We start from the raw sequence: 15,834 nt of genomic DNA on the forward strand, positions 1-15,834 counted from the left end.
AACATGATTACACTCCTCAGCTTTCTAGATAATTTAAGAGGAGTAGGACGATGAGTGTAGAGTTGAAGGGGACGAACAGATTAGGATTAGATTAGGTTTCTTATGGTGTAATCATTCAATCCTGGTGCAGAAAGAGGAAAGCTGGTGTAATGAAGAACGAGAGAAAAATAAAAAAAAATAGGCTTGGGAAAGCGAGATAGAAAATGTTAAAAGAGGTGGATTAAGTGGTAAGAAATTGACAGGTGGGAGAAAGTGGTGTTAAAAATGGTTACAGTGAGATATGAGGGAAACCCTCCAAATGAAACGTGAGAGGCTGTAAAACAGCTGATTGGACTGATAATGTTTTTAAAATTATGAGAGCAGAACATATACTAAGTGAATTACTACAACATGGGCAAAATATGTTTTTAAAAGCAACTAAATCAGAGAGAAACAGCACATTTAGACAGATGGACTAAGAGGATGGCAGAATGGAGGAAATAAAGTGGGAGGTGCGTGGGCTCTGACCCTTACTGGCCCCATCAGGCCCTCGCAAGACGGTGCACTCCTCGATCTGGCCAAAGGTCTCGAACAGCCGCCGGACGTCGTCTTCGCTCTGCTGCTTGCCAAGCATCCCCACAAACAGCTTCCTGTCTTCTGGATTGGAAAGAGAGTGAAAGAGGAAAGAATGGGAGAGGAAAAGATGCGTGGAAACGAAAGTTCAGAAGATAGAGAGGAAAAATTCTACAGCTGAAACTACATCTACAGCTGCAGTTCTTTTAAGGCAACTTGTACACCTCAGACTCTTTTTTTATCCCCATCCTGCTACTGATGTTTTTTTATCGTTAATCCTCCTGTTGCGTGTTGTGCCACCCTGCATTGATATGGTGAGGATCTACATGAGTTTCCAGGGAGCTATTTCAGTTGAACTTTGTGAAGTTTGATACGCATGATGTTTGGAGCACTATAGGTTACAGGTGAGGTTAGAAAACACATTTTACTCAAGTAGAAAAACTTGAGTAAAATTGATTGTTGACTTGTTTAAGACAAACAGTTGAAACTACAGAAATATTCTGAAAACTGTAGCCACCTTCAAAGAGCCATGTCCAACTTCTCAACCTGCTATTCATGTAGAGGGTCCCAATGGATAGGAGGTCAGTCTATCTTTGGGCCTGGCCACATCCAAATTAACATACATCTTTCAAGATGCATTTTGGCCAGTTACGAGTGCTATTCATAACTCGGGATCAGGTCTTTATAGTCCCCAGACTTTTATGTGATGATGAAACCCCATACAGAAAGCAAATAAGATGCAATGTGTATTTAGACATTTACAATATATTTCTACTTGAACCAGTATTACCTTGTAAGGAATATGGGCAAGCCATCTCTGTGTTTATGAAGTTATGTCCTTAAATGTATAGAAAACTGGGAAAATTTTCAGTCAGGAAGAAATGTATGAAGCAGTTCAAGAGCCCAATACATATCAAAATAAAATATGCTGCAAGTTAACCTTTGAATATACTTGATTTCTAGTCTTTATCAGAAAAAGAAGACAATTAATGCCATAACCTAGAACAGTGAAAGTCAACAAAAACATTTTCTTAATTAGTGATAACCTCTAAATAATTTATCTGCAAAAACTTCTGAATTTCATACAGCAAAATATGAGCTTATACATATTTAAACTGAGCAAGTTTATTCTGTCTGTATAATGATTAATCATTAGCATTAATCACTATTAAAATATCAGGGGTGTCCAAACCCAGCCCTCGAGGGCCACTAATCTAAGGGATTGGGAATGTCTTCCTGCTTCAACACAACTGAGAGGATCATTATCAGAGTTTTTCAGATTCAGGGATGTTGGAACAGGGCAACAGATAAAACCTGCAGGATTAGTGGCCCTCAAGGACCCGGTTTGGGCACTCCTGAAATGCATCAAATAAATTTTCCTCACATTCCTCTTTCATCATTAATCTTTTAGTTTTCATTGTTTCTGAAAGAGATTGGTCGACAAAGTTTTTTAAAGATATATGCTATTCCTCAACAATGATTCAAATTGTCACAATGTTTTCACGGGAAGTGGTAATAACTATGTCAGTTCTATTTTATTGCCATTGCAATATTTATTGGCAACAGTTTCTACTTTATGTGTGGAATACCTATATGCAGAATAAGGTCTATAGTCAGAATTTTAAAACCATCTAACAGACCTTTTTGATCCATCTTGTTAACATCTAGCATGGTTTGAAATGTATCCTAACCGTATTTTAAATGATTTCCTGCATGTGAAAGTTAACGAGACTTCAAGCAATTTTCTCCAATTCTACAGGATCTCTTACTAAATACCTAGGGAGAAACTCACATTCAGATGTTTTAACTCCAGATAAAAAAGTTATTCTGATTAATCCGCCCAGTGCCCTGGTATTAGACAGAGAATTCATCATCTTTCTATCTTTTACATTATGCATCTCCTATTCCACCCTGTTGTGAAATGAAATGGCTACTAGCAAGAACCGATCGCTAGAACTGATAGAAAGTGGCAGGAAGAGGAAAAAGAGTTTATTGGAAATGACACTGTTGATCTTCAGTGTGAGTTATTTGACTGGTTGGGGATGAGAAGGAGCGGGGGGCAAGAGCATCACCTGGGCCTCGACAGATGTGACGCCTCCTGTACCTGCCAGGCCCCATTAGATGCAGCTGTTCTAAAAATAAAGCACAAATGCTTCTTTTTTTTTCTTTTCCAGTGGGAAAATGTGATCTTGTTCTGTTCCTGTAAAGTTCAAATGAGTAACGTGCCTGCTACAGGCTTGGCCACACAAATGAGCCCTTGCATAATCAATAAGGCCATAGTGCCTGGTCTTCTCTGCTGGTGTTGTAGTTACAGTGTCAGCCCGTGTCCATATAGCTGGATAGTACTGCTCGGTACTCTCCCGTTTGAGCTAAAAGTTTGAAGCAATTGAAAAAGTGTCAGATCGCCACAGCCTTTTCCATCAGCTCAAGCTGATGACAGAAGGGCCGACATCTTGCTGTATATTGGGCATCAGTGGAGAGACTGTATGGCCATAAAGTCACTCCCGAACAGGTGGTGGAGAGAAATAAGGTTGACTTTCGCATGTAACACCAAAGGTGAAGTGATGAAGTCCCACCTGGATGTGACATTGCTATAACTGTTCAGTCCATCTCTCAGGTTGTCAGCAACGTGTCACTGTTAGAACCTTAATAGGCTGAGTGCAGTTTTACAGGCCTCCTGTAGTGTGTTAATGTTTCGGGACAAAAGTCTCATCTCGGTTCTGGCCCAAGGAGATCTAATGGTGGCTTTACAAGGCTAATTAACAAGCCATGAGCGAGGTAATGAACTTTCCAAATGTGCTGGCAAACGCAAAAATAAATTACACCCCAGTGAAGGCATTAAAGGAAGTGTGAGTGTACTTCTGAGCCTTCCTTTGGGAGAGCCACAGTGAGAAAATAAATTTGGAGCTGATATCTTTTCATTGCTTGACCTCAGAGCGTATCAGGCGGCCCACAGCATGCATGCCCTGACCAGTGTATGGATTGCTATTAATTAGTCCACTTTGCACCTGTCTCCAAAGCAGCTCTTATTGGATTTCACAAGTTGCCTTTCATCTCCTTTGGCCACTAACTGGTTTTAAATAGGAATTTTATGAATATGAATAAATATCTTGTAATATTTGCTCTTCATAAGCAGGATAATGTTCTATTTTAAATGAGTCCAGATGGGGAGAGGAGTGAAACATAAGGACAATCCTTACAAACTTATTGAAAAAACTGCTACCAGAAGACTCAATGAGCTGACATACTGTATCTCATTCATTTAGTGGCTCATTGTATTTCTTCGCACAGTGCCACATAGCTGGCGAAGCATTGAGGATATTGTAATGTAGTCCATTACTGAAGCATGATGATCTCTGTATGTCCATCAAAATCCATGCAAAATTGTCTGCTGTTTCACTTCTCAACTGTTTTATTAGGTATCTAGAATGAGACAAATTGCTGACTATAATTAGGTTTCCATTAGAATTGAAATGATTGGAGAAACAAGTGGTGAGAATGATGTGAAACCCCTTCACTCTCCCAGCCATAGTGTCTGGTTGAGTATTGTACACCTGTCAAGTAACCAAATGGCAATTGGACCTTACAAATCTGTGGAGGGACACCTGCACAGTTTTTCTTAGTGTTTCATTGCTCAACCTGCTGCACAGTGCTCACACTGATGCTATCATTTTTGGACCAGGACACATGAACGCGATGGTTCCGCATGGAGGTGGAAACACACACGTAGAGCCACAATAAACAGAAAACTGTGCGCACGTTTCTCGGCTCTTTCGTCCACATGTAATGTCAGCTGCACACCTTTCCAGTCTGCTCTCCTTGAACAGAGTGCACGCTGTTCAAAGTGCATCATACACACACAACTCTCGGGCACTTATCTTGTATTGACCGACTGCTGCAAGCCTTTAGGCTGTGTTAGTGAGCAGGAAGTTTAGCAGAGCAGCAAAGAGTGTTTACAACTAATGGTTTTGGTTGTAAACCACACTGTTTGGATAAATTACCAAACCTCTACCAAACTCTATCACCAAACTGGTTCTTTCACTACGCTGACACAGCAGATTACACTCCATTGCACAATATGCACAATAGTAATCCTTTTAATCCATCCATTTTCCAACATGCTTGCTCCTTTTTCAAGGTTGCGGGGGTCGGTTGGTGACTATCTCCAACTCGGTGTGGGTACACTAGGGACTGTCTCACATAGACAGAGACAGACAATCACTCACATTGCATTCACCTACCATTCACTCGTATGGACAATCTAGAGACTCCCATCAACCTAACAGTCATCTTTTTGGATTGTGGGAGGAAGCCAGAATACAAACTTAAGCAAGAACGGGGAGAACCTGCAAACTCCACAAAGAAAGGACCAAAGTGTCCACCCAGGGCTTATTTTGTTTATTTATTTGATTGGGACAGTGCATGTTAATAGACATACATGAATAAAAAAAAAAAAATACATGAATGTAAACATGCCAGATTGCAGCCAGTGGCTAATTTCCATCTGTTGTCCCAAATGGAGCTGGGGCCCCAAGGGGCTGGGGTCACATGGGGCTACATACAAAATAAGACCGTAAACACAAATACCAAAAGTTCATAAAGCCACACACAAGGTTGATTCATTTCATACATACAAAAAAAACCACCTTCACAAACCAGACACTACTCACTATTACAGTCTACTCAGTATTGCACACACCCCACTATTGCACATGTCTCTCTACTATTACACACAAACTCGAACTTGAACCCAGGCCCTTCTTGGTGTGAGGTGAACCACTACACCATGTGATGGTCAAAATCAAGCAATATAATAAATATATCATTAGGAATAAAACATGCATAAAAAATTCAAATATCATAAACAATAAGTTCAAATTTGCAATCATATTTTAGAACAGAAATAAAGATCTTTATTAATCAGCAAGGCCAGTCCACTGTGTTTACCTTTGAAAAACCTGCAGATAAAGGGAATAAAAGGATTTGAATCTTTTGGACAAAAGTCTTGTTATACCTAACTGATGTGTCCTATGTATTGTGATAAAATGTATCAACTCTATTTTTAGCATTTAAATTTCCAATTGCAGTTAATCAGATATCTTTACTATTTAAAAATATATATATTTTTTATGTCAATGGTTTACGCAAAGATGCAAACCAAACAACACATTGGATATCACACATTTTTGCTTCTGCCTGAAGGTGGGAGAAATTGTATTTATAAAACGATGCCATTTCAGCTTTAGGCCAATGTCCAAAGTGAGGTAGCTTTGTTGGCAGTTCAGCTTTTATGAATGCAAATACAAAAGGAGATCAAAAAAGTTATCAAAACCCTTCTGACATCTGACAATTTCCCGTCTCAGGAAGCCTTTTCATTTCAGCCGAGGGTACAGTATATAAAAAAATTAATTCATTTTGCACAGGCACCATATGCTGTCAAGATTGATGCTGCTCTCACTGGAATATAGAGCTACTTGTGTTGTAGGCGGCTGTATATGCATATAGATTGGGCTTTTCTTCTCCTCACTGTTATTTCTGTCTTCCCATAGCCCTCTGTGCATCTTACTCTTTGCACTTTATTGTTATCCCTTCAACCTTCTTTGTTTCCAGAGGCAAAAATAAATAAATAAATACAAATCAGTTGCTGCTAAGTCTACTTTTCAAAGTGCCTGCTTTTGTTTGCCAATAATGGGACATTGTTCTTTAGAGAATGTTTCTTCTGCTCCCATCTCATGGAGCATTTTTTTTTAATTTTTTTGGTCATATCACTTATTGGCCACTGGCAGTATGGACAGGGATGCTTGGTCGTAGTCTATGTTCAGAAAGCAGACTGCTGCATCCACCGATAAAAGATGCATGCTAGTCCGTCGGGTGCATTTCAAATGCAGAGTAATGTTCCAGGCAGCACAACAAAGAAGTCGTGCTTCTTATGGACTCATTAGAAAAGTGTGGTGGTGGAGAGCTGCTGCCTGGGAGGCCCACAAGCAGACGCACTCACAGAGCCGTATCGTCTGGCTACACAAAATATTGGAAACTGCTGTTAAATATTGAGTTTGACTTACTTTTTTGATCATCTCTTGTATTTTCCTGCTGTGTGGAGGCTATACAAGAGTGTGTTTAGAATGAAACTCGGAGAATCAGCTTTTTTAATAATCACAAAGAGGTATACATGCATCATGAAATATGAAAAAAACTGAACATTTTTCTTGTAAATCAGCTTTTTCTGTGTCTGCATCAGTGGGCGCGCACTGTAACTGTTCCCACTCAACGTTCATGAAGCCAAAATACGGCACAATACGGCGCTGCCACCTTACAAATTTGACGTCCTTTGGAGCCAGAGTCTGCGCAGTAGGGTCCGGTTGGAGGAGCCCTGGTAACACGCCCCGCCCATTTAGCGTACTGCCCTGATGCGTTACGCAAGCCCAGCTACGCCAAAAACATTACTTTGGCGCTGGAAATTCTACCAACGGCTTGTTCAGATTATACAGGTTAATACAAAACCACTATATATTTCAATTTAAATATCTAGTCAAATGGCGTCTCGGCTTTCCTTCATGACGTAACTGCTAATGCTATTCATAAATAGAGCTACCCAAGATCCACAGCTGTCCATCATCGTCATTAATGATGTAAAATCCAGTTTTTCAACCTCAAATAATTTATTTAAAACAAACTTCACAGAAAAATGAGCACTTGAACACAGTGTAGGGTGATAATAACTAATGACCACAGCAGAGTTCATGTTTGAAAAAAAAAAATTATGTGACGAGTCTTTTAACTTTACACTTTGACTCACATAACATCTGTTAACTTTGAGGAGGCGGGGCTTATGACCTATACTGCAGCCAGTCAGCAGGGGGAGCTCTAAAAATAAAAGCTTCACTTCTCCCGTCCATTCTTTTTACCGTCTATGGTCTGCATACAGTTTGAAATGTCTCCATCTTCAAATCAAATGAAACTGGTTTTATGACCTCATTTATGTGCACCAGTTTTAATCTTATTTTATATAATGGTTTCTATTAATATACAAACATTGTTTGCTTTTGCTTATTTAACCAGCACGTCCTTGTTTGTTTGATATTTACCATCTCGCGGTACACAAATCCACCCTCGTTGTTTATGAAATGCTAAGAAATAAGGACAAAGTTTGATTGCAATACACTTTTTTTTCTGTGAAAAATGAAAATTGTCGTCGTTTGATTAAAAAAAAAAATGAAAACCAGGAGCATGGAAAAAGTCCCTGAATCACATGAAATGAATGTTATTAGTGTTATATTTGAACAGGAGAGGATTGATGGACAAAAACAGAAAACACACTGTCAACTGATAGGATCATAACTAAAGACAAACTATGTCCCCTATGTAATAGCAGCGTACATCTCACATTGGGCTCTTCACTAAAAATATGCCAGCAACCTTTTCAAAGGCTGGGAATTAGCCCAGAGAGAGAGATCCCAGACAGTCATTGTTTTCACCTGTATGAGTTTTATTGATTCTTTAAACATAACGTCATTTGAGTCTATATTAATGATGTCAGAAAGGATAGTGGGATGAAAGACCCGAGTAACACTTTGATACTCAGCAGCATGCGGAGAAAAGCTACTTAATACAGTTTTTAAACGAAGTTATTTTTATTATTATTACTGTTGTAAGATGATCGATTTACAAATAGAACCCGCTGACAACCCGTGACACATCCCATATGTGCACATTAAAATGACTGTAACTCTGTTAAAACTCACTCTATTGGAAACATTTCAACTGTTTCTAAAAGCTAACATGTTGTGCTTTATTAACAAACTACATACATTACAGTAATCACGTTTCCTCCTTCACAGAAAAACCCGCAAAAAAAAAAACATATGAAACATTTTTAAAATTGTAAATAGTTTGTATACATTCTAAATGTTATATACCTGTTGAAAAAACATCTGTTACTCATGTAAGCTTTCATTGTATTCTTCCTACCAAATCACAAAATTCTATTTTTTTTTTTTTTTTTCATTTTAAACTGAAAATGTAAAAAAAAAAAAAAAAAAAAAAAAAAAATTATTGGAATTCTAAAGTGTTGCTTTCTCGTAGGAAATTTACTGACCATTTTATATACAAAATGAGCACCAAAAAAACAAAAAAAAAACAGGTGGATGTTAATATTACAGGTGTTAAAGGATTAAAATAAATAATAAACCTGTCAATGGCAAAACACTAGAGAATAGAGAGGTCTGTCCAGTCCTAATGGTTACTGTTTTTTTGTTGTTGCGCTATTCTATCTCTTTTGAAAACATGTGTTATCAACTAATAAAGAGTTGTATCTTGACGGTGAAAATCACATAAATTGAGTGAAAAACTAGCCTGACGTAGGTGCTATTATGTGGGTTTGTGGTGAGATATTCCACCTACTGTCCATGTTAGTTTTTTCTAAAAATAAGAAGGGATGGTCACGTATGTTCCAACTACACAACAAAACCCAGATAAACAAAAAAACAACGGCCAAAAGGTAGTTGAAAATAGGAAAAATTAAAAGCAAAGCTATCACACCTGCGCAAAGTGAAAATGAAGCACTTGCATCATGTCACACATGGTTTGATAAACTTATCCAAAATAGAAAGGGGACAGGATGGAACAATTTTATATAACTGAGATGCATAAGTAGGTATTTCAAATATATCTGTAATGAGAGGATATAACTACACAAATAATTACTACGTGATATTATCATGGTTTTTTAAATAATTGCTGGTGATGCCAAAAGATGCAAACATCTTTAGAGTTTATTTAAGCAATATTTAGGTAATAGACACAATAGTCCCAATCAGGGTTGGGGTCAATTACATTTTTTAGTTGCAATTATGTTTTTAATTACCCATGTTCAATTATAATTCAATTGCAATTACAGTGACCGCCATTTTTTCTAATTGCAATTAAATTACAATGATTATTATTATTATTTTTTTTTTTTATCCTCAGAAAGTCAATTACAATTACGTTCCCAACTGTTAAAGTTCAATTATAATTAATCAAAATTACTGAGCCTGAAATGAATAACCTAATAAAAGTTAACCTTCCTCTTGTGTTAGCTTTCTGTTAGCATCTCTTTTATAATGTGTCCTAAATCAGCTGTAAGATACACTAAAAACAAATATCCATCATGTAATTAATCTCCTATCTATTGCTTACCTTGTCAGGCTTCTTAATCAATGAAAATATTGGTTTTAATATTTTTGGTGACAGTGTCTGAGCTTGTTTTGGGTATTTTTTAAATGGTAAAATGGGGAAAAGCTTGATATGGAACACATTTTAATAATTAACTACAGATGTGTAGTACTGTATGGTTCTTCAGTTTTGCATTAGATTATAATTGACAACTTTTATAGAATTTTCATGGCAATTACAATTACAAAGTCAATTATATAAACTCAATTACATTTTAATTAAGAGTGCGACAGTAACACATATTTAAAATGACAATTATGCCATAATTGTAATTAATTATCAATTAAAATTATAATTGACTCCAACCATGGTCGCAATATCCCCAACCACTGGTCAGTGGACCAGTACCGGTCTGTGCACCATTTGGCTCCAGACGCAAAGAAAAAAAATTATTAAAATTGAGCAAAAAGGATTTGATTTTCCTTTTTTTTTTTTATTGTTTTTTGTTTTTTTTGTTTTCTTTTTTGTTTTTTTATTTATTTAGAAAAAAATGCTACTTCCACTTTAGCGTTCACAACGCCCCAGAGCGTGGGCCATTGAGGAAGGTTACAGACTAAAGGTTGCGGATCACTGCAAAAGGCAAACAGACCAAGTTTTCTCAAAAAGATGAAATAGATATTTGGCTGTGGTTACAAACAAAGAGGCTTTTGTATTTATTTATAAAGAGATCAAAACTGGACCTGCCACTTTGTCAAAGATCAACATCTATTCTTCCTCTGATTTGATAACATGAGGCCAACGGCCGGATAAACTGTTGTAATTACATTATTCCATTGTTGAAAGAAAACACTACTGGTATTATTCTAATTGTCATCGCATTATTTAACTATTGAAAATACATATTGTTTGTGAGCCAACCTAACATGAAGTTGGCACATTTGAGATACAGTATATATGTCTGAGCTTTTGTGATTATGAGACTACAGGGCTTTGGTGCTTCATGTGGAGCCCTTAAATGTGTGTACTATACATACTTATTTCAGCATCAAGTCGTACCTAATCTTTACTGGAAGATCTAAAATAATAACACATTTTAACACTAATAAACCTTTGTTACTTTAGTCACAGCAAGCATCATAATTGTTATTATTTTTTTCTAATGAGTAGCTGAGTTTTTTAAAATGAAAAACCTTATTTTGAACACAATGCGTTCATATTAGTTTTCTTTGAGATGTTTGTCAAAATTCCTTAAAGGCATGCTTAGTCATCAGTAAAAGTGAGACATTGGTTTTACAAAGTGTAAAAAAGAAGAGGGAAAAAAAATCTCTTTGATTTGACACAAAACTTTCAATAATGCAAACCTCCCTCTGTATTATGAATCTGAATCACTTATTAGTAAATGGATTTTTTGTTTTTACCCGTAAGGAAAAAAAGTACAAAACTGCTGATTCTCTGTTGTGCAGTTTTGTTCATCAGAAAGGTGGTAAGTGGAAATGTGAGGGAAACACAAATTAAAAACTGTTTGTGTTTCAAGCTTGATACAAAGATAGAGTTTCACTCATTATAAATGTGTTAAAGCTGCTTAAAGCTGATATCTGGAGTTATGTATGATTCTTTTGAAATGCGAAAAAATACCTAACTAGTCTTTTATTATGGTCTACTGCTGGTGGTCATTCATATACATTAATGTAGGGCTGGGCAAAAAATCGATTTAATCGATTTATACAATTTTTTTTATATATATTATTATTTCTTCTTTTTTTTGGATTTAACGGTAAGAAGCGTCAATATGTGCAAGTAAACAGAGTTGGTAGACTAGTCAAGGCGCCATGTTGAATTTTCACAGACTGTCACGTGACTCTCAGAACATCTCGCGTGACTTACCTCTCTCCTCTGTTAGAGGCTAGCTAATGTTCTATATTCATTTATTTTATTTTAAATTTCATTTTAAATTTAAAATTATTCCTTTTTTTCCCACCACAGTTTTTTCGGACTTCTTCACGTTCCATCATTGTGAGTTACAGTAGCCCCTCTTTGTTTACATGTGTTTATACCCTTTGAGTAGGCTGTATGTGTGCCACAGGCATGTTTTATGTTTTAGTCGCACTATGCTGAGATGCTAAGGGAAGAGTTTATTATTTTTTTAATCGTAATGTTATGAGTTATAAAACATGTAGTTATCTGATTTCTTAATCAGAAAATTTAAGCTACTGTGAAGTTGCTGTTGCACTTTTGCTTAAACCTGGGTTAAAGCTTGAAATTGTTTACTGGGATTGGGCTTGTTTTATGCATTTTAACTCAGCAATAAAGTTACACTTTTGACTATAACTCTGATGTCTGCAGTCATTTTAAGTGTATTGGAAAAAAAATTAAAAAAAATCGAAAATCGAATCGAAACTCTGACATTTTTTTAATGCAAAATCGCCCAGCCCTACATTAATTTATATAAGTCCTGCCTTCAGGCTATAGACCCCTATACAAATGAAAACGATCGCCGAGTGTGTCCAGCCAATAGGCTTCGACTTCCTGGAGCGAGGACTGTCAATGAAAGTGAATGCTTGTGCTGCGTAAACTGTGCACGGAAACTAAAGCAGCATAGCGTCATGGAGGAGAGCTCCGAAACTCCAAAGTTACCCATTCCATGATTGCCAACGTATAAAGCTTCTACTAAAAGTAAAAAAAATAAGTCCGGGTGCAAAGCTTGTAGATAAACGTCTTCGTGACCGCAACAGAATTTACCTCGGAGCTGCTTTTCAAAGATGGAGGGACTCGCTGCTTTTAAAAGGATTCCGAACTGACCAGGATAAACATGTTTTAATCAAAAGTTTTAAAAGGCACTTTAACAATAAATGTGTAGTTTTTATAGTTATGTGACTTCGTTATGTTTCGCAATGCGTGTGCACAAACGTAGAGGCGTAGCTTCTGTTAGATTGGCAGAGGCAGGGGAGGAAGTAGAGCTGTTGAGGGCGGGACATATAGACGTTCTCTCAGAAACTCTGAATAGCAGCTTTAAGTTATGCACTATGCAGCAAAATGGGAGTGGAGCCTATAACCTTTGGCTGTACAGGATTTAAAATGCAAAACAAACTAGTCAAAATTGAGGGTAAAAAAATTAACTTTTTTTTTTACTCCACTCCATTAATTTGTCAGCCCACATCTTCTCTCTGTGTTTTGGTGTATTTCTCATCACATTTTCACTGCCACCATTGGGATCCCCATTGACTTTTCATGGTTTTGCAAATCGTGTCCACAGGCACAGAGAGATCTTTTGGCTTCATTTGCATGTAAAGTGCTGCACGCTCCTCTGTGGGCGCGAGGAGCCTCCAGACAGTCCCTCTGCCACGGCCTGGCATATTGCACCAGCCAGCAGTCTTCTCCACCTTCTGAGGTGGAGGGGGTGGGGGGCACGACAGCACACTGCTGAACATCTTAAGGTCCCGTCAATCTCTGCACAGCCTGATTGAAGTGTGCCTTTAAAAGAGCAGCAGGTTGGCAAGGACAAACAAAACCTACTCCGCACTGCACATGTTTTGTACTTTTTCCAGTGCCCTAAAGAAGGTACTAGACTAGAGAGCACTTAGAGTTCCAATTCCTCAGTACCTTCCAGCAGTACTTGCCAGCAAAAGCCCAGTTAGGCCGGGGTGAGGTCCAAGTGTGACGTTTGCCCGAGTGGACTGATTGGTGCAGAGACCCACACAATGAACTCAGGCTCCCGTCATTGTTTGAACCTGGAAGCCTCTGTAATGCTGGATTTTATTCGCTCAGTACAATTGAAGGCAGCACAAGCTCAACCGTTCAAAAGGCGACAACTGTTTTATACACGACAGTCGAAGCGGGTCGTTCTGTGTGAAGCTGTGTAGTGCAGGTAGTGTGGTGCAGTGTGTAGCCAATGGAAAAGAGCTAAAAGACTCCCCTCAACTAAATACACAAAAAGCTGGACCAGATATTAGGTGTTCCAGGGTTGGGGTCAATTATAATTATAGTTGCGTAATTGGTAATCAATTACAATTAAGGCGTAATTGTAATTTGAATTGTCATTTAAAAGCTACGTCGCTGTTGTAATCATAATTAAAGTGTAATTGAGCTCAGATAATTGACTTTGTAATTGTAATCTCCATTAAAATTCGATAAAAATTGTTAATTATAATTTAGTGTAAAACTGGGGAACTATGTTACAGTTCTATGTACAGTTCTACACATATGTAGTTCACAATTATCGAAATATGTTTCATATCAAGCTTTCCCACATTTTAGGGTATACTGACCCAAAAAAGATTCAGATAAAATATTAAAACCTATAATTTCATTGATGAAGAAGCCTAACAAATGATAGATATTTGTTTCTAGTGTATTTCACAGCTGATTTATGACCCATTATTATAAGAGATGCTAACAGAAAGCTAAATCAAGAGAAAGGTTAACTTTTATTAACTATTTAGTCATCGAGAACATAAATGTAATTTGATTTCTGAGGATATAAAAAACTATTTCACTTTAATTATAATTGAAAAAAATCACTGTAATCGTAATTGAATTGTAATTGAACATGGATGATTAAAACTGTTACTGAAAAATGTAAATGACCCCTAAATCCAAATACGAGGAATGTTACGTTTCTTGGCACTGTATGAGTGACCAATAAAGTATGTGGGGCTATTAACAAGTAGGGCAAAGAAGGCCTCTGTGTAGACAAATGCACTGCCAGTAGCACATTGTCAAAGGGATGATGTTGACGGTGGTTGCTGAGCATTTTTGCGACTGTTGAAACTATCTTATCAGAGTTAATAAAAGGAGAGGGTGTTGCTAGCTGACCCATCATCTTTCTTCTCATCAGTGTGGTCTCTAGTCTCACAACACTGGCGAGAGGATTGGGACCTGGCTCCAAGATTGTGTTTAGATAATGGCCTTCTCCAATCATAGATAATCTGGCCCCATCTTTTCCTCACAGACACAGCAGCAGACAAGGTCAGGGGGAAAAAGATTCCAGGCAAGGCGAGCCCAGGCGGAGATGCGAATGGGGCGGCTCTGAGATGATTTACTGCTGAGATTCACTCAGCTGCTTCCATCACCCTCCGTTAACTTTCTCATCCTGTCGTCTCTTCCCCTCATGTTCTTTTTGTCTTCTATCTCTCACTGCCTTGGATCCCTCCATGGGCTTTGTGCTGCATCCGCTCCTTTCAGTAATACTTGCTTTATCTACTGCCTTTACATCGTGCACCATATCAGTAGGAGTGGAGGCAAAACGGCTAAGAACAATTCTGTGCACTGTTTCCTCCATTCATGCTATTATCAGATGAAATGCATTTCATGGGATCATACAGAATTTATGGCAGTGGCAGCTCAACTAATGAGTACTGATTTTAAGATATATGTCTTGAAAGCATCTCGAGTTGTCATGTGTGCAACAGATAAGCGCGAATTGTAACGGATAAACTCCGGTAATTCACATTACGATTTAGATTGTTGACTTAAGAGACTTAAAATTGTCTTTCTAAAAATAAGACGTATTTTTAACAGATAGATAGATAGATAGATAGATAGATAGATAGATAGATAGATAGATAGATAGATAGATAGATAGATAGATAGATAGATAGATAGATAGATAGACTTGTCTGTCCTGAAGCAGTGACAAAAATAATTTTTTCTTCTCATCTCATTTTGAAGTAAACATCCAACAAAAGAGGGGCTAAAGGACTCTCTGAATAGACTAATGACACTACATGCCTGTAAAGCACATAATTGAGACCCTTGAGCAAATTCCACAATTACAGAAAATTGCTGATGTATTGGTAATTATACCATCATTTGATTGTTAAAAGCCAAATGTCCTAGTTCAGCCGTGGCTTTGTGAGTGCAGGGGTCCCATTAGAGTAGGTATAACTGTGGGGTCCTAAATCTCCCAAAAATGAAATCATCACGACTTCCTCTCCTTTGGTCAGTCCTTGTGGGGCTGTTGATTTCCCCTTAACCACAAACCTTCATCGTAAATCTCATTTCATTGTATTATTGGACTGTGGTTTACTTCCTTGACATGTCTGCTGACGTCCTGTTGCCATTAACACTCAATATCTCTGTTGGGTGCTGTCCGCTGCGCCCTATTTCATTCTGTGCTGTGGCCAAGTCAGT

At 37.6% G+C, this 15,834-nt stretch overlaps 1 protein-coding gene across 5 annotated transcripts in view; it reads right to left on the reverse strand.

Moving 5' to 3' along the window:
• celf6 (CUGBP Elav-like family member 6) overlaps positions 1–15,834 on the reverse strand; it is a 230,306-nt gene that overhangs the window by 67,078 nt on the left and 147,394 nt on the right. For 4 of the 5 annotated variants that reach the window (XM_028476897.1, XM_028476891.1, XM_028476884.1 and 1 more), the window contains exon 4: positions 508–636. The exons of the other annotated variant lie outside the window; for it this stretch is intronic. In XM_028476897.1, coding sequence (XP_028332698.1) covers positions 508–636 — 129 coding nt within the window. The remainder of the gene's footprint in view (positions 1–507; positions 637–15,834) is intronic. 5 annotated transcript variants of the gene reach the window in all.

The sequence above is a fragment of the Gouania willdenowi genome, chromosome 3 (assembly GCF_900634775.1).
Source record: "Gouania willdenowi chromosome 3, fGouWil2.1, whole genome shotgun sequence".
Classification (NCBI taxonomy): Eukaryota; Metazoa; Chordata; class Actinopteri; order Blenniiformes; family Gobiesocidae; genus Gouania; species Gouania willdenowi.